Consider the following 19,227-nt stretch of genomic DNA (forward strand, 5'->3'; position numbering starts at 1 on the left):
AATTCTTTGCCAAAAGAAGCTTGAGCTAAACGTTTATGGATGCAAAATAGTCCCACTGAATTTCTTATTTAATGGTCTTTTTGAAACTTCAATTTCTGATGTTTATAGAAGACACAGTCTTGCCAACTGGAGTATGAGTAGAAAAAGAGTATCAGTTCAAGACTCTTGTAGCAGGTGACAGATGAAAAACACACATAGTGATGTGCTGTCACACTAGTGTCACCTAATTCCATTATTTGGAGACTATTCATCTTTTCCCAGAGGAAAAAATAATTTCAAAATTATAATGAAAATAAATAATATATTTACTATTTAATTTTATTACCAAACAGGTAAAAGGTACAAATAATATCGTGAAAGTAGTGACTAAAAAGGAATAATTAGATATAAAGATAAAAATAAATTATTCAGAATGGCTCAAATTTCTTCAAGGTAACAAGGAAAAAAGATATTAGGAAAAATATAGAAGAGCATCACTAAAATTAAACACACAGAAACTGTCTTGTAACTCACATAAAGAGATATAATGTTTCAAATCAAATCTGTCTCCCACTCAGGATTTTTCTTATAGCAAGTTTAACATCTTTGTTCCTCAAGCTATAAATTAAGGGGTTGAGCAAGGGAACTATATTAGTGTAAAAGACAGAAGAGATTTTTCCCTCATCCATAGACCCAGCAGAAGATGGCTTGAGATACATAAATGCACCTGATCCAAAAAACAGAGACACAGCAATTATGTGGGAACTGCAGGTACTGAAAGCTTTTGATCTGCCTCTCCTGGAGCTGATGTGAAGGATGTTGAAGAGGATGAGACCATAAGAGACAGAGATGGTGAGACTGGGCACAATGATGTTGATGCCCACCACAATGAAAACTTCCAGCTCACTGATGTAGGTACTTGTGCAGGAGAGCTGGAGCAGAGGAGGGATGTCACAGAAATAATGGTTGATGGTGTCTGCATCACAGAAGGTCAGTCTCAGCATGCACCCAGTGTGAGCAGTGGCACCAGAAAATGCCATCAAGTAGGAAGCAAGCATAAGGCTGGAACACACTTTAGGGGACATGGCAATGTTATACAACAGGGGGTTACAGATGGCCACATAGCGATCATACGCCATGGATGTCAGCACGTAGCATTCAGAAATAATGAAAAAACTGAAAAAGTAAAGTTGGGTCATGCACCCAATGTAAGAAATAATATTCTTCTTTGATATTAAGTTAATCAGCATTTTGGGTGTAAACACAGAAGAATAACAGAGATCTATGAAGGATAAGTTGAGGAGGAAAAAGTACATAGGGGTGTGCAGGTGTGAATTTAATACAACTAGAATTATCAAGCCCAAATTGCCCATCACAGTGACCACATACATTACTAGAAACAGGAAGAAGAGGGGGAGTTGGAGATATGGTTGGTCTGTTAATCCCAAGAGAATGAATTCAGTCACAAAAGATCCATTTCCAGGAGCCATTCTTCCCTAAGGGGATCTGTGACAACAGGAGAAAAATTTATGCATAAAAATCAATATAATTTTCACACAATATCGCTATCAAAAGGGTGGTATTTGGGCTGGTACTATCTCAAAGTAGACCAGCCTGGACTCATGGAATTGTGTTACCATCTTCATGAAACTGAGCAACATGGACTTTGCTTATTAGGGTCTTTGTAAGCGAAGTAGAAAAGAGCACCAAAACTTAGACTACGGGGGAAGGGAACGGCTACCCTGCGAAAATTTGGCTAATCAGTTAAAAAAAACAACTACAAAAAAAAAAAACAGAATGAGAGAGAAGAAATTTGGGCCATATTAAAACAATCCTTCATTCATCTCACCATTTCTTTATCACTTCAACCCTCCCCTCACCAGTAACATTGTAGGCTGAGACCCTACCAACTTGGCACTGGCCTCTAATACAGATTAGACCTACTAAGGGGAGAACTAAGATGACTGTTTCTTAACTAAATCTAAATGGCCAGAGTCTGGGACAGGTTACCTTACTGCTCCACATCACAGAGGAAAAAGCCTTAACTGTAGATGAGAGAGATTTTCACCCTTGAAGAGGGAACTTACTGGCTGATATAATGCATCCTTTGAGCCCCCTAATGTCTCCAAAGATGCACAGATCCCCTCCTTGAAAGGATTGTTCTGTTTTACCTGAGTCTCAGGATACTAAAACAGGAAAGAAATTGTCACATCTTAGATCCTTGGACTTCCATCTCAAACAAGGAGGACATGAATATAAGTGAAATTTAGAAACTCACCCTCCTTCTTCCAGAAAACCCTGGTGCTTCCTTATCATTTGTTTTACCCAGTGGTCTTTGAAGGGTAATTTCAGGTTCTGAAGCTTGTGTTATTTTGTTTCTAAGAGAATGCAGCCCACACTTAAATTTCTGATATGACTTCAAAATCTTTCAGAACTATAGATCATAATTTCTGATTATGACTTTCAGTCCATTCAAGCAGCAGAGGAAAATAAACATTCTTTACTGTTATCAGTTTTGCCCCTTGGTAAGTCACAGAAGATTGAATGTGAGTGTAATTATATAATGCACTCAGTTATAAACATGGTAGAAGCTTACTCAGTCCCTTCCCCAGGGAAACATTCTACATATAATAGGGAACTGAGGGGATGACATTTACTCCCTGTACCATAATCTGCTTTAGTCCATTAGGGATTTATTATTCTACTCAAGTTTTTCTTTCAATGTGGGGATTGTATATCTTCCAAGGCAGAGCCAAAATTAAATTAATAAAAAAAGTCCCATTTAATATTCATTTAGATGACTGAAGAGAAATCCCTATTCTCTATTTTCCTATAAAAACAACTTACTCAAAAACAATTTATGTACAGATTCCCTTTGTAAGTAATTCAAAAATTTGTTAAGAGGACCTTTCACTCAGTTTATGCATGATGCCAGACATACTCCAGTTGTTAGGGAAATTCAAGACATCTTTTTGTCATAATATCTAACCTGATAGCATCCAGAATACTGGCTCTGTATCCCTGCTTCAGAAAGCTAAGGGGACACTGGACATGGTCATAAGCTACATGAGATGAGAGAAAGCAAATCTAGAAGTTTGGACTGAAAGTCACCATAGCCCCTCTCTCTGTCTTAGCAAAGAATTCACTGTAGAAAAGCCCTTTCCACAAGCTTCTCTTTAGTTATGGAGAAAGGTACACTGGGCATCCAATGATGAAACTTATCGAAACTTATCAGGGGGCTGCCTGAGGAACTGGTTTTAATAATGTGTGTTTTAAAGCACTAAAGGGACCTGACATACACCAGAAGCCTGGGAACTATAAGAACAAAGGAAATAGATTGACTGACACAAGGATTGAGAGCTCCTCAGTCTCTGACCAGGCTTATTGGTGTGAATCTTCTGCAGTAGAGGACATTCCATGAATATTGCGGCAGATGGCTATTTTGTCCAATGTTCAGACATGAGCACAGAGAGTCAAGGAAAATGAAGACACTTCCAAGTATTTTCCAAGTGTTTTCCACGAAACAACCCTAATGAAATGGAAATGTATTATTTACCTGACAGAGAATTCAACTTAACTCAGTTAATAAACATGCTCACGGTTATCAGAGAAAAATCTATAAATATGTTCACTGTTAATCAGAGAATAATACATGAACAAAGTGAGAATTTTAATCAAGAGACAGAAATCTTTGAAGACTACCAAGCAGAAATCATGTAACTAAAGAACACAATACCTGAACTGAAATATTCATTAGAGGGTTACAACAACAGACTGGACCACCCAAAAGAAAGGGTAATGGAGTTCAAAACATGATTATTTGCGAAGTTCCCACTGTGGCACAGCAGGTTAAAAAATTGGCATTGTCTCTGAGGTACTGCCAGTTTGATGCTGATCCCAGAACAGTGGGTTAAGGATCCATTTTAACAGATGTGGCTTAATTTGCAGATGCAGCTCATGTTCGATCCCTGGCCCATAACTTCCATATGCCATGGGTGTGGCTGAAAAAGGAAAAAGAAGATCATTTGACTTTATTCATCTGATAAACTATAAGTAAATGAATGAAAAATAATGAAGAAATGAACTTATTGAACTCTACCAGATGTATCAATGTATGGATTAGAGATATTTCACAGTAAAAAGACTGAAAAATGACCTGAAAGATTTCTTTTTAAAAAATGGCTTAAGAAATCCCTAAATCTGTAGAGCGAAATGGACATTCAGATAGTGGAAACAAAAAGGATAAATAATAAAATGACTCCAAAGAAATCCACTCCAATCATATTATAATCAAATTATTGGAAGTCAAAGACAAAGAGAATTTTGAAAGCAGTAAGACAAATGCAACTTATACTATAAAACCCCCATATAAATATTTGTGGATTTTTGGTCAAATTCAGTGGATTTCAGCATAAATCTTGCAGTTCACTAGCAAGTGGAACGATATATTCAATGTGCTGAAAGAAAACAAAAATAGCCAAAGAACCAACAAGAATAATATACCTAGCAAAAGTTATCTTTCATAAAGGAGATAAAAGCTTTCTCACACAAACAAAAGCTGAAGGAATTCAGCACCACTAAACCTGCCTTACAAGAAATGCTAAAGTGAGTTCCTCAAGTTGAGAAGAAAGTGCACTAAAGTACAACAGACTAGCTTAAGAAGTCTAAAACAAATTGATAAAGGTTAACAGATAAAAACACAGAACACTACATAATTCTAAAAGTGTTGGCTAAATGTGTTTCCTTTCTGTTCTGATATAAAAATTAAAAGACAAAAGTATTAAAAATAAATATAACAAAATATATTAATGAATACATAAAACAAGTATGCATTCAATAAAATATTTTTAAATGACAAAAGTAAGAAGTTAAATTATTTTTTTAAATCAAAACAACCAGGAGGGTGGCAATAACACATACATGCTACTGTATAAAATAGATGATTAATGACAACATACTGTATACCTCAGGAAAGTCTACTCAATGGTCTACAATAACATACGTGGGAAAAAAAGAATGGACATGTTTATATGTATGACTGATTCACTTTGCTGTACACCTGAAAATAATACAACATTGTAAATTAACTATGTGTCAATAAAAGTAAATTTTAAAAAAAACTACAGCTTGACAACTAAAGGCTGAGCAATCTTCACCCAAATGGACCAGATAACATAAAAAAGATATCCTAAACCAGAAGAAAAAGAGGAGGCCACATCAAGAGAAGGAGGGGTGATTTCACGATATAAACAACCCCATACCTCTCAGGTGGGAAGCCCCACAGACTGGAAACTAACTGGTTGACAGAGACTCACCTACAGGTGTGAGAGCTCTGAGCCCCACATCAAACTCCCACGTGAAGGGATCTGGCACTGGGAGAAAGAGCTCTGGAGCATCTGGCATTGAAGGCCAGTGGGGCTTGTGCGCAGGAGCTCCATGGCACTGGGGAAAATGGAGACCCCATTCTTAAAAGGCGCAGACAGACTTTCACGTACACTGGGTCCCAGGACAAAGTAAACTCTCCATAGAAATCTGGGTCAAACCTGACTGCAGATCTTGGACGACATCCTGGGAAAACAGGGCTGAATGTGGCTTGTTGTGAGGGATGGACATTGAAAGCAAAGCTCTCGCGAATATTCAGCAGATGCCTTTCTCTGGAGGTGGCCATTTTGGGAAAATATGGCCCCACCTGACAGTCAGCACTGAGAAGCCCCAGGGCAAACAGCAATCCAGAAGGGATCATAGCCCCACCCCTCAGTAAACAGGCTACCTAAAGACCCCTCAGGCACACAGCTGCCTCTAATCCCATCCAGAGACTAAGCCCCACCTACAAGAGGGATTAGAATCAGCTCCACCTACCAGTGGGCAGGCATCAGCCCCTCTCATCAGGAAGCCTACAGCATGCCCCCATACCAAATCTAGCCACAAGGGGGGCAGACACCAGAAGTCAGAGAGGCTACAACTCTATTATCTGTAAAAAGGTCACCACACCAAAAACCTACAAAAATTAAAAGGCAGAGAGCTATAACTCAGATGAGGGAGAAAGGAAAAACCCCAGAAAATCAGCTAAGCAATGAGGAGATTCTCAGCCTCCAGGAAAAAGACTTTAGATTGTTAATGCTAAAGATGATGCAGGACATTGGAAATAAACTGGAGGCAAAGATGGATAACTTACAGGACACACTGACCAGAGAGATACAAGATATAAAACATAAACAAGAAGAGATGCAAAATACAATAACTGAAATAAAAAATTCACTAGAAACAGCTAACAGCAGAATACAGGAGGCAGAAGAACGAATAAGCGAGGTGGAGAACAGATTAGTGGAAATTATGGATGCAGAACAGAAAAGAGAAGAAAGATTGAAAACAAATGAAAAGAGTCTCAGAGAACTCTGGGACAACATTAAATGCACCAACATCCATATTATAGGGGTGCCAGAAAGAGAAGAGAGAGAGAAGAGGGCAGAAAGCATGTTTCAAGAGATAATAGCTGAAAACATCCCTAACATGGGAACGGAACTACTCACTCAAATCGAGGAAGCACAACAAGTACCATATATTAAATAAACCCAAGGAGGGACACCCCAAGATGCATATTAACCAAACTGACCAAAATTAAAGACAAAGAGAAAATCTTGAAAGCAGCTAGGGAAGAGAAACAAATAACATACAAGGGAACCCCGATAAGGTTATCACCAGATTTTTCAGCAGAAACTCTGCAGGCCAGAAAGGAGTGGCATGATATACTTAATGTGATGAAAGGAAAAAACCTCCAACCAAGATTACTTTACCCAGCAAGGCTCTCGTTCAGACTTGAAGGAAAAATCAAAACCATCACAGATAAGCAAAAGCTGACAGAATTCAGCAACACTGAAACAGCCTTACAAGAAATACTAAAGGAACTTCTCTAGGCAGAAAAGACAAGACAGCAACAGGAAACAAAAACTCCACAAATGACAAGGCTCACCAGTAAAGGTGTATATACAGTAAAGATACGAAATCATCCATGCACAATTATACCACGAAAATCAGAAATCATAAGAAGAGGTGGGACAAATGCAGGACACTGGAGATGCACTTGAAATTAAGAGACCAACAACTTGAAACAATCTCATATGCATATGGACTCTTATATCAAAAACTTCAGAATAACTGCAAGCCAAAAATCTACAATGGATACACAAACAAAAAAAAAATCAACTCAAATACAACACTAGAGATAGTCATCAAACCACAAGAGGAGAGAACAAGAGAAGAAGGAAGGAAAAAAGAACAACAAAAACAAATCCAAAGCAGTTAATAAAAAGGCAATAAGAATATACATATCACTAATTACCTTAAATGTTAATGGACTAAACGCCCCAACCAAAAGACATAGACTAGCTGAATAGACACAAAAACAAGACCCATATATATGCTGTCTTCAAGAGACCCACTTCACCTCTAAGGACACATACAAATTGGAAGTGAGAGGATGGAAGAAAATATTCCATGCAAACAGGGATCAAAAGAAAGCTGGAGTAGCAATACTCATATCAGAAAAAATAGACTTTAAGAGAAGACTATTTTAAGGGATAAAGAAGGTTATTACATAATGATCCAAGTATCAATCAAGAAGAAGATATAACAACTTTAAATATCTATGCACCCAACAGAGGTTCACCACAATATATAAGGCAACTGCTAACAACCTTAAAAGGACAAATCGACAATAACACAATCATAATAGGGGACTTTAACACCCCACTTACAGCAATGGATAGATCAACCAGACAGAAAATCAGTAAGGAGACACAGGCCCTGAATGATGCCTTAAACCAATAGACTTAATAGATATTTATAGGATATTCCATCCAAAAGCAACAGAATACACATTATTCTCAAGTGCACATGGAACATTCTCTACGATTGATCACATCCTGGGCTACAAATCCAACCTCAGTAACTTTAAGAAAATTGAAATCATATCAAGCATCTTTTCCAACCACAACACTATATGGCTGGACATCAACAACAAGAAAAAAAAACTGCAAAAAACACAAACACGTGGAGACTAAACAACATGCTGCTAAACAACCAATGGATCACTGAAGAAATCAAAGAGGAAATTAAAAAATACCTAGACGAAAATGACAACAAAGATATGACTCCAAAACCTATGGGATGCAACAGAAGCCGTTGTAAGAGGAAAGTTTATAGCAATACAGACCCACCTCAGGAAACAAGAAAAAGCTCAAATAAACAAGCTAACTTCACATCTAAAGCAGCTCGAGAGAGAACAGACAAGACCTAAAGCTAGTAGAAGGAAAGAAATCATAAAGATCAGAGCAGAAATCAATGAACTAGAAACAAAGAAAACCATAGAAAAGATCGATGAAACGAAAAGCTGGTACTTTGAAAAGATCAATAAAATTGATAAAACCTTAGCCAGACTTATCAAGCAAAAAAGAGAGAGGACTCAAATCAATAAAATTAGAGATGAAAAAGGAGAAGTAACAACAGACATCACAGAAATACAAAGGATCATAAGAGCCTACTATATGCAACTATAGGCCAATAAAATGGAAAACCTAGAAGAAATGGACAAATTCTTAGAAAAGTACAATCTTCTAAGACAAAACCAAGATGAAATAGAAAAGATAAATGAACCAATCACAAGTGCTGAAATTGTAACTGTGATTAAAAAACTTCCAACAAACAAAAGTCCAGGACCAGATGGCTTCACAGGTGAATTCTATCAAACATTTAGAGAAGAGATAACACCTCTCCTTCTGAAACTATTCCCAAAAATTACAGAGGAAGGGACACTCCCAAACTCATTCTATGAGGCCACCATCACCCTGATACCAAAACCAGACAAAGATACCACAAAAAAAGGAAACTACAGGCCAGTTTCACTGACAAACATAAATGCAAAAATCCTCAACAAAATACTACCAAACCACATCCAACAATACATTAAAAGGATTGTACATCATGATCAAGTGGGATTTATCCCAGGGATGCAAGTGTTCTTCAATATCCGCAAATCCATCAGTGTGATACACCACATTAACAAACTGAAGATCCTCTCAATAGACGCAGAAAAAGCCTTTGACAAAATCCAACGCCCATTTCTGATAAAAACCCTTCAGAAAGTGGGCATAGCAGGAACCTAACTCAACAAAATAAAGGCCATATATGACAAACCCACAGCGAATATCATTCTCAATGGTGAAACGCTGAAAGAATTCCCACTGAGATCAGGAACAAGACAAGGATGCCCACTCTCGCCACTACTCTTCAACATAGTTTTGGAAGTCCTAGCCACGGCAATCAGAGAAGTAAAAGAAATAAAAGGAATCCAAATTGGAAAGGAAGAAATAAAACTATCACTATTTGCAAATGACATGATACTATACCTACAGAATCCTAAAGACTCTACCGGAAAACTGTTAGAGCTCATCTACGAATTTGGCAAAGTTGCAGGATACAAAATCAATACACAGAAATCGACTGCATTTCTATACACTAACAATGAAAGAGCAGAAACAGAAATTAGGGACGCAATCCCATTTACCATTACATCCAAAAGAATAAAATACCTAGGAGTAAACCTACCTAAAGAAACAAAAGACCTGTACTCTGAAAACTATAAGACACTGATGAAAGGAATCAAAGATGACACAAAGAGATGGAAAGATATACCATGCTCATGGATTGGAAGAGTTAATATTATCAAAATGACTATACTACCTAAGGCAATATTCAGATTCAATGCAATCCCTATCAAATTACCAAGGACATTTTTCACAGAACTCGAACACAATATTTTAAAGTTTGTCTGGAAGCACAAAAGACCCAGAATAGCCAAAGATATCCTGAGAAAGAAAAATGGAGCTGGAGGAATGAGGCTCCCAGACTTCAGACTATACTACAAAGCAATAATCATCAAAACCGTATGGTACTGGCACAAAGACAGAAATATACATCAGTGGAACGGATAGAAAGCCCTGAATTCAACCCATGTACCTACAGCCAACTAATCTATGACGAAGGAGGCAAGAATATACAATGGAGAAAAGACACCCTGTTCAATAAGTGGTGCTAGGAAAACTGGACAGCCACTTGGAAAAGAATGAAATGAGAACACTCCCTAACACCATATACAAAAATAAACTCAACATAGATTAAAGACCTAGATATAGGACCAGTTACTATATAACTCTTAGAGTAAAACATAGGCCAAAACCTCTCTGACATAAATGACAGCAACATCTTCTCAGATCCACCTCTTAGAGTACTGACAACAAAAACAAAAATAAACAAATGGGACCTACTCAAACTTCAATGTTTCTGCACAGCAAAGGAAATCCTCAACAAAACGAAAAGACAACCCACAGAATAGGAGAAAATCTTTGCAAATGAATTGATTGACAAGGGATTAATCTCCAAAATTTATAAACACCTTCTGCAGCTCCATACCAGAAAAACAAACACCCCCATCAAAAAATGGGCAGAAGATCTAAACAGAGAATTCTCCAAAGAAGACATATGGATGGCCAAAAGCCACGTGAAAAGATCTTCAACATCTCTCCTTATTAGAGAACTGCAAGTCAAAACCACGATGAGGTACCACCTTACACCAGACAGATGGCCATCATCCAAAAGTCTACAGACAATAAGTGCTGGAGAGGGGTGGAGAAAAACGAATCCTAGTACACTGTTGGTGGGAGTGTAAATTGGTGCAACCACTGTGGAAAACAGTATGGAGATTCCTCAGAAAACTAAACATAGAACTACCATTGGATCCAGCAGTCCCACTCCTGGGCATCTATCCAGAGAAAACCATGACTCACAAAGACACAGGTACTCTAATGTTCATTGCAGCACTATTTGCAATAGCCAAGACATGGAAACAACCTAAATGACCATCGACAGAGGAGTGGATCAAGAAGATGTGGTGGATATACACAATGGAATATTACTCAGCCATTAAAAAGAACGAAACACCAGCATTTTTAGCAACATGGATGGACCTAGAAATTATCATGCTAAATGAAGTAGCCGTACAATGAGACACCAACATCAAATGCTTTTATTGACATGTGGAATCTGAAAAAAGGACAGACTGAACTTCTTTGCAGAACAGATGCTGACTCACAAACATTGAAAAACTTATGGTCTCCAGAGGAGTCCATCTTGGTGGGTGGGGGGACGTGCTTTGGTTATGGGATGGAAATCCTGTGAAATCAGATTGTTATGATCATTATACAACTACAGATGTGATAAATTCATTTGAGTAATTTACAAAAGGAAAAAAAGAGAAAAAAATAAAGATTTTATGGTATTAAAAAAAAAGCAAAAAACCTACAGGTTCAATAAGTGTATCTGAGTCTATGAAAAATTAGGAAAATATATGAAGCTCTGTGCTAGGTTTCAATATGCATAACCAGGTACAATACATGTGAATTGTGACAACCATAAATAAAGCGTGCAGAGGAATAATAGCATAGAGTTTTTGTAAAGAATTGAGTTTAAGCTTTTATTTAAAGGAACAAACTCTTAAAACTGCAAAGTATTCTACGTAAGCCCAATGATGACAAAAAAGAAAATATCTATACAATGTATAGAACAGAAAAAAGCACTTTACCAAAATATATCAAAGCATATCAATACAAAATCATGAAACACAAAGGAAAACATCAAGAGAGGGACAGAGAGACAAGAAAGAGAAAAACAAGATGAAACAATTTACAAAATTTTGTAATAGTAAATCCTTCCCAATAAATAATTACTTCATATGTTATTAAACTCACTCATTAAATGACATAGTATTGGTGAACAGATTTTAAAAAAGAGAGAGAAAGATACAAATATATACCATCTAGGGAAAATTGGTACAACCACTATGGAAAACATATTGGTTCATCAGAAAAGTATAGAACGAACATATAACACAGATTTGATTTAAGGACACACATACCCCAAAAGAAAAAGTATAGAAAAAAGTATTTTATGCAAAAATCAACCAAAAGAGAGCAGGGATGGATGGACTTATGTCAGCCAAAACATACTTAGGTCAAAAACTATCACAAGACACAAAAAAGGACATTATATATATTTTAAAAATGAAAGAATTAATTCTATGTGAAAATATGACATGTATAAATATACTTCAACTCATAAACACTTAAACATAAAAGGCAAGCACTGACAGAACCAAAAGGAGAAAGATACAATAGTAACAAGAGACTTCAATACCCCACTTTCAATAGTGAACAAATGTACTAGACTCAGTACCAACAAAGAATGAAATTGAATAACACCATAGTACATTTTTTTCTAATATGTATTATTAAAGTATAACATTACTATATTATTCATATTACTATTAAATCATGTTATTCTTTGTGTTTACTTTATTGTTGCAATTCTAATCTTAGTGCATTAATTTCAAAATGATTTCTGGAAACAAAATTAATTTAAGGACATAATGTCCCACTAACACTAGCAGTTATCTTAAATGTTTTGGTATGTGTTTTAATTGTTACTCAATTCTAAATATTTTAGGAGCTCCTGTCATGGTGCAGTGGAAACAAATCCAACTAGGAACCATGAGGTCGAGGGTTCGATCCCTGGCCTTGCTCAGTGGGTTAAGGATCCGGCAATGCCATGAGCTGTAGTGTAGGTCACAGACACTGCTAGGATCTGGCACAGGCCGGCAGCAACAGCTCCGATTAGACCCCTAGCCTGGGAACCTCCATATGCCACCGGTGCGACGCCCTCCCCCCAAAAAAACACACACAAAAGACAAAAAAAAAAAATTCTAAACACTTTATAACTTTAATTTTCAATTTTTTTTTTTGCCCTATGAAATATTTGGAACTGTTTCTTACAATGCCAAATGTAAAATAGGTAAATAACTTTTTGGCTTTTATTTTTTAATTTGATTACATTTTAATCAGAGAATGTGGTCTCTGCGATATAAATCTGCTTGTATTTAAGAATGAATCCAAGGACATATCCTTAATCAAATTTTAAAATGTATTCTACATTTCCTTACAAAAATGAAAATGCTTCATTATTGAATGTAAAGTCCTATGCATAAATCTATAGCTTTAGGTTATTAATGTTTTGCTCAAATTGGCTATTTCCCTTTTAGAGTTCATCCAGTTGACCTATCAATATCTGAGAGAAGACGTTAAAATCTCACTCTGATTTGTATGTGTTGATTTCCTGCTGCAAGTTATATTTGTATAATATAATTTGAGGCTATATTGGTAAGTGTGTACAACTTTTAAAATGCTATATCTTGTTATTTTTGCTATTGTGTATTGATTTCTTTACTCTAACAATCACATTTAAAGTCTATTTCTCTTTGTGTTAATTTAGTCATGCCAGTTGCCTTGTAGATTTTTGCCAAGTATTTTCAGTCCTTTCTTTTCAATTTTTCTTTGTCCTTCAGTTGTACAGTTGTCCCTAGTAAATAGCACATAGTTATATTGGGGTGAGACCTGAGAGTTGTGTAAGTTTTTCCCCCCTCAAAGCTCAAAGTCTCACTCTTTTAAATAACAGGGTTATTTGATTGGGATTGTATCGAATCTGTAGATTGCTTTGGGTAGTATGGCCATTTTTACAATATTAATTTTTCCAATCCAGGAACATGGAATATCTTTCCATTTCTTTACGTCTTCTTTAATTTCCCTGATTAATGTTTTATAGTTCTCAGCATGTGAGTCCTTTACCTCCTTGATCAGGTATATTCCCAGGTATTTGATTTTTTGAGGTGCAATTTTAAAAGGTATTGTATTCTTGTACTCCTTTTCTAATATTTCATTGTTAGTATACAGAAATGCAACTGATTTCTGAATGTTAATCTTATATCCTGCTACTTTGCTGAATTCCTTGATCAGTTCAAGTAGTTTTTAGGGTTGAGTCCATAGGGTTTTCTATGTAAAGTATCATGTCGTCTGCATACAGTACCAGTTTTATCTCTTCTCTTCCTATTTGGATGCCTTTTGTTTCTTTTGTTTATATAATCGTTGTGGCTAGGACTTCTAAAACTATGTTGAATAGCAGTGGATAGAGTGGACATCCCCATCTTGTTCTAGATTTTAGTGGGAAGGCTTTCAATTTTTCTCCATTGAGTATTATATTTGCTGTGGGTTTGTCATAAATGGCTTTGATTGTGCTAAGGAATGTTCCCTCTATACAGACTTTGGTGAGAGTTTTTATCATAAATGGATGTTGGACTTTGTCAAATGCTTTTTCTGCATCTATTGAGATGATCATGTGGTTTTTGACTTTTCTTTTGTTAATATGGTATATGATGTTGATTGATTTGGGTATGTTGAATCATCCTTGTGAACCTGGGATGAATCCCACAGGGTCAAGGTATATGATCTTTTTGATACGTTGTTGGATTCGGTTGGCTAGAATTTTGTTGAGAATTTTTGCGTCTATATTCATCAAAGATATTGGCCAATAGTTTTCTTTTTTGGTGGTATCTTTGTCTGGTTTGGGGATTAGGGTGATGGCCTCACATAATGTCTTTGGGAGTGTTCCTTCTTCTTGCTTTTGAAAGAGTTTAAGGACGGTGGGCAACAGCTCCTCTTTGTATGTTTGGTAGAATTTTCCTGTGAATCCATCTGGTCCTGGACTTTTATTTGTAGGGAGTGTTTTTATGACGTATTCAATTTCATTTCTAGTGATCGGTCTGTTCAAATGATCTCTTTCTTCTTGATTAAGTTTTGGCAGGCTGTAAGATTCTAGAAAGTTGTCCATTTCTTCCAGATTGTCAAATTTGTTGCCAAATATGCATGATTTATGTTGATTTTCTGAATTTTTTAAATAAAGATATTACTAAGATCACATGCAAGGATAGATATTGCAGAGTAAGCATTTTAATTATATCTTAAATTTTTATATTAAACATCTTTATCATACTAAATCTTACAAAGAGAAAAGCACAAACCTTTATGTTTTGGAAGTAAGAATTACTATAACTCGTTTTATACTACAATCTTAACAGTATCAAATACTGAGTAACTTCAAAGCAAAATTGTGTCAAACCCAAGGAATACAATCTAGATAGAGTCTGCAGTTTCCAGCATCTCATAATCTAAAAGAGGTAACAGACTTATAATTCTTATTCAATATTAACTGTGTCAAATGATATAACAGAGCTAACAAAAAGATGCTAAAGAAATTGATTCTACTCTCAATTTACAAATTGTGAAAGCAGTACTCATAATAACATTTATTTTCAGCATACAACACTGGCTGCCATTTTAATATTTTTCATCTAATAACTCTTAAAAGTTATAGAGGTTGGAAAAAAATTGCAACTGTTAATAAACCATGAAATAATGAAAGTAATAAATCACAAGAGCATATTTATAAGCAATGAGATCCTGCTGTATAGCACAGGGACTATATCTAGTCACTTGTGATGGAATATGATGGAGGATAATGTGAGAAAAAGAACGTGTATGTACATGGGTCACCATGCTCTACAGTAGAAAACTGACAGAATGCTTTAAACCAGCTATAATGAAAAAAAAATCATTACATAAAAAAATAAATAAATAAAATATTTATGACTTTTGCTTTTGTGTGCAAATTTGGAACTGTGTCTGTGTCATATGAATTCCACTAGTAACGACAAACACAAATAAGTTCTTTTTTGTACCATTTTTATTAGATTCCACATATAAGTGATGTCATATGATACTTGTCTTTCTCTGTCTTACTTCACTAAGAATGACAAAAGTAGAAACACACTCACAGATTTCAAAATTAATCTTATGGGTACCACAGGAGACACTGTTGGGGGGAGGGAAGAACTGGTATGGTGGGAATAATACATATACTACATTGTATAAAGTATATGATTAATGAGAAACTACTGTATAATACAGGATATTCTACTCAATAGTTTGTAATCACCTATAGGGGGAAAAAATGGATATAGGTATGCGTATTACTGATTCACTTTGCTGTACACCTGAAACTAATTCAACACTGTAAATCAACCATACTTCAATAAAATTAAATTTATAAAAACAAATACATACTTAGAAAAGCAAATTCTCAAGCTATTATATACATCACTTTATATCAATATCTTGTGATATTATTCTAGTAATTAATTAAAACCTACAGTATCTGTCCCAGAGATGGATATCATTCCACATAGAAAAAACAGTGAAAATAATTTCTTCCTTAATTTTTTCCTTAATATTGCAAGTACATAATTATACTGTAAAATCTAAGATGAGAAGGGGGGAAGTTGAGAAATCACAGGAGAAGGAAGGAAGGGAAAGAAAGAAAGAGAAAAGGGAAGGGCAGAAAGAAGGAAGGGAGGAAGGAAGGGCTCTGAATTAAGGTAAAAAATGCATTCCATTTGATTAAGGTGGAGATCCAGAAATGAAGAAACTCAAACAAAATCAGCAGAATAATCCAGTCCTAAAAATTCCTCATACAAATTCTGCTGCTACTCATTATCTTTCCCCAATATTTTAATGTTGGAGTTTTCCTGGACTCAGCCCTTGGATCTCTTCCTTGAATACACTCAATTTGCTGATCTCCTTAACTCTCAACGTCTTAAAACCATTTATATGTTGGTGACTTCCAAAATTTACATCCCTGGACTATGCTTCCCCCTTAATTTCACACTCTTACCTGCAGATCCTCCTCAAGATCTATACTTATATTTCTAACAACTATCTCAAAGTCGTTTTGTCCCAATCCATAAAAATCTACCATCTACAATATTTTCCAGTTAAATGAATGAAAAATCAATTATTTCAATTATTCAGGTCAAAAACCTAATAATTACCATTGCCCCTACTTTTTCTTTCATACATAATTCAATTAACAGCAAATCTGTTACCTCCAGGTAACTATCCACATACAATTGAAAGCCATCCACATACAATTGCTTCTGACCACCACTAATTGCCCAAATATCTTCCCATCTCAGGATATTTGTCCAGATGATCTCTCTTTGTAGAAAATTCTCCATATATCTACATGGCTAACTTTCTCACCCATCTTCAAATTTTCATTCAAAAAACAACTTTATGAAATTTTCCCTTACCACCTAACTTAAAAGATGCACTTGCAAATTTTCCTATACTTGTCTCTGGTTTTTTTAAAAGGCAGGGAAGAGGGGTTTGTAGTGACAGAGGATCATGCTGAAGAGATGAACAGGGTCCAAATATTAAGAATCTTGTCTGGCATACAGTGGAACTTTAATTTTTACCTTGAAGGCAACTGCACTGAACAGGGTAAAGCAAGTAATTATGATCTTATTTGCAGCATGAAAAGAGCAGTCTGGTTTCAGTGTGGAGAATGGATTTTAAGGCAGAAAGACAAGAGAGGGTCAGGTCAGTTAGGTGGCTGCAGTCTGAACGAGAAATGATGGTGTCAGGAGAAGAACAAGGATTGTTAGCACTTGATAAATTGGGTGTGGAGGACAAGTGAAGAGAGAAGAATCAAGGAGACGCCAGCTTGCGGTTTGAGCAATTAAGGAGCCAATGCTGCCATTCATGATGATATTGATCACATGAAGAACAAGAAGTTTGGTAGGCTTGGAGATGTTGCTATGATTAGGTTAATTTTTGCATGTAGAATATTCAAACAGAGATATTAGGCAGTTAAATACAGTTCTAAAATTCAGATGGGAATCCTCTCTAATGTTTTCTGTAACGGAATTGTTTCTATAACTGGAACATTTTTATCTGATATGAACTAGTTATCATACGTTAAGAAAGTATGACTATTTCTTCTCATTTGTAAGATGGAAAAAAACTGAGAGGGGAAGAAGAGATGGAAGAAGAATAGGGAGGAAAGAAGAGAGGAAAAAATAAACTGCACAACAATTAGGCACCCAATACTAGGCAACAAATATTCATGTGCCTCACCTTCTCCCCCTAAAGCCCTATAAAGTAAGAGGATGCCCTGCTTTTGCACAGCTTTCATGCTGGGCCTTCTAATTCCAAGTTCAACACTCTTTCCGTTATACCTCACTTCTTCCTGTATGAAAGATATTTGTAGAAGAACCAAAACAATTTAAAAAGAAAGGTGTATTTTCTTATAGTAATTAATACTACTCCAGCTCAGGAAAATATTTTTCTACTCAAGCTTTTTTTTAGGGCAACCTTAACCTCCTTGTTTCTGAAGCTGTAGATCAGAGGATTGAGCATGGGCACCACAATGGTATAGAACACAGTGGACACTTTCCCCTGGTCCATGGACAAAACAGAGGAAGGATGGAGGTACATGAATGCCCCTGAGCCAAAGAAAACAAAAACAACAATGACATGTGAGCTACAAGTGCTGAAGGCTTTAGATCTTCCTTCAGCAGAATGGATGCGGAAGATGCTGGAGAGGATGAAAGCATAGGAGATGATGATGGTGAGGCTAGGCACACCAATATTAAAGCCCACAACAATGAGAACTACCAATTCATTGATGTGAGTGCTGGTACAGGAGAGCTCCAGAAGAGGGAGAATGTCACACATGTAGTGGTTGATGGTGTTGGCATCACAGAAGGTCAACCTCAGCATGCATCCTGTGTGGGCTGAGGAAGCTATAAATGCACCCATATATACAATCACAGGCAGCAGAGAACAGACCTTAGGGGACATGATGACTGTGTACAGCAGGGGCTTGCAAATGGCCACATAGCGATCATAGGCCATCACTGTCAACACATAGCACTCTGCACTGACAAAGAAGCAGTAGAAGAAGAGCTGAGTCATGCATCCTGCATAGGAGATGGTGTTCATCTCTGACACAAAGTTTACCAACAGTTTTGGGGTGATGGTAGAAGAGTAACAGAGATCTATAAAGGATAAATTAAAAAGGAAGTAGTACATGGGAGTGTGAAGATGAGAATTCAGTCTAATTAGAGTGACCAAGCCCAGGTTTCCTGCCACAGTAACAATGTAAATTCCCATGAAAAGGAAGAACAGGGGCAGCTGGATCTCCGAATACTTAGATAAACCCACAAGGATAAACTCAGTGACTAGGGAGCTGTTTCCAATATCCATTCCCCTCCAGTGGGATCTGAAAGTTAAGAGAGTAGAGTCAGATTTGAACCCAGTTTCCCCATACAATCCCATGCTCAGTCCATTCTGGAGCTAAGAAGCCCAACGACTCTACTGAAGTTTATTCTATAGAGAGCAGGATCTGGCTCTGCTCATATAAAGAAAGAGAAGTACATGGGAGGCATCAGCATAGCATCAAGTAATACTG

The 19,227-nt window shown here is 36.4% G+C and overlaps 2 protein-coding genes across 2 annotated transcripts; both read right to left on the minus strand.

The window, feature by feature from the left end:
* Nucleotides 537–1,868, minus strand: LOC110262285 (olfactory receptor 8B3-like). The gene is made up of 2 exons (XM_021102691.1): nucleotides 1,860–1,868; nucleotides 537–1,475 (listed from the first exon to the last, which is right to left on the minus strand). Exons 1-2 carry the CDS (start codon nucleotides 1,866–1,868, stop codon nucleotides 537–539), a joined length of 948 nt encoding a protein of 315 aa, XP_020958350.1.
* Nucleotides 18,087–19,022, minus strand: LOC110262286 (olfactory receptor 8B8-like). Its single transcript, XM_021102692.1, has one exon. It carries the CDS (start codon nucleotides 19,020–19,022, stop codon nucleotides 18,087–18,089), a length of 936 nt encoding a protein of 311 aa, XP_020958351.1.

This window comes from Sus scrofa, chromosome 9, assembly GCF_000003025.6.
Source record: "Sus scrofa isolate TJ Tabasco breed Duroc chromosome 9, Sscrofa11.1, whole genome shotgun sequence".
NCBI lineage: Eukaryota > Metazoa > Chordata > Mammalia > Artiodactyla > Suidae > Sus > Sus scrofa.

Bases quoted from the DNA above. Each gene is read 5' to 3' on its own strand.
- LOC110262286 (XM_021102692.1), bottom strand. From the start codon at position 19,022: ATGGATATTGGAAACAGCTCCCTAGTCACTGAGTTTATCCTTGTGGGT.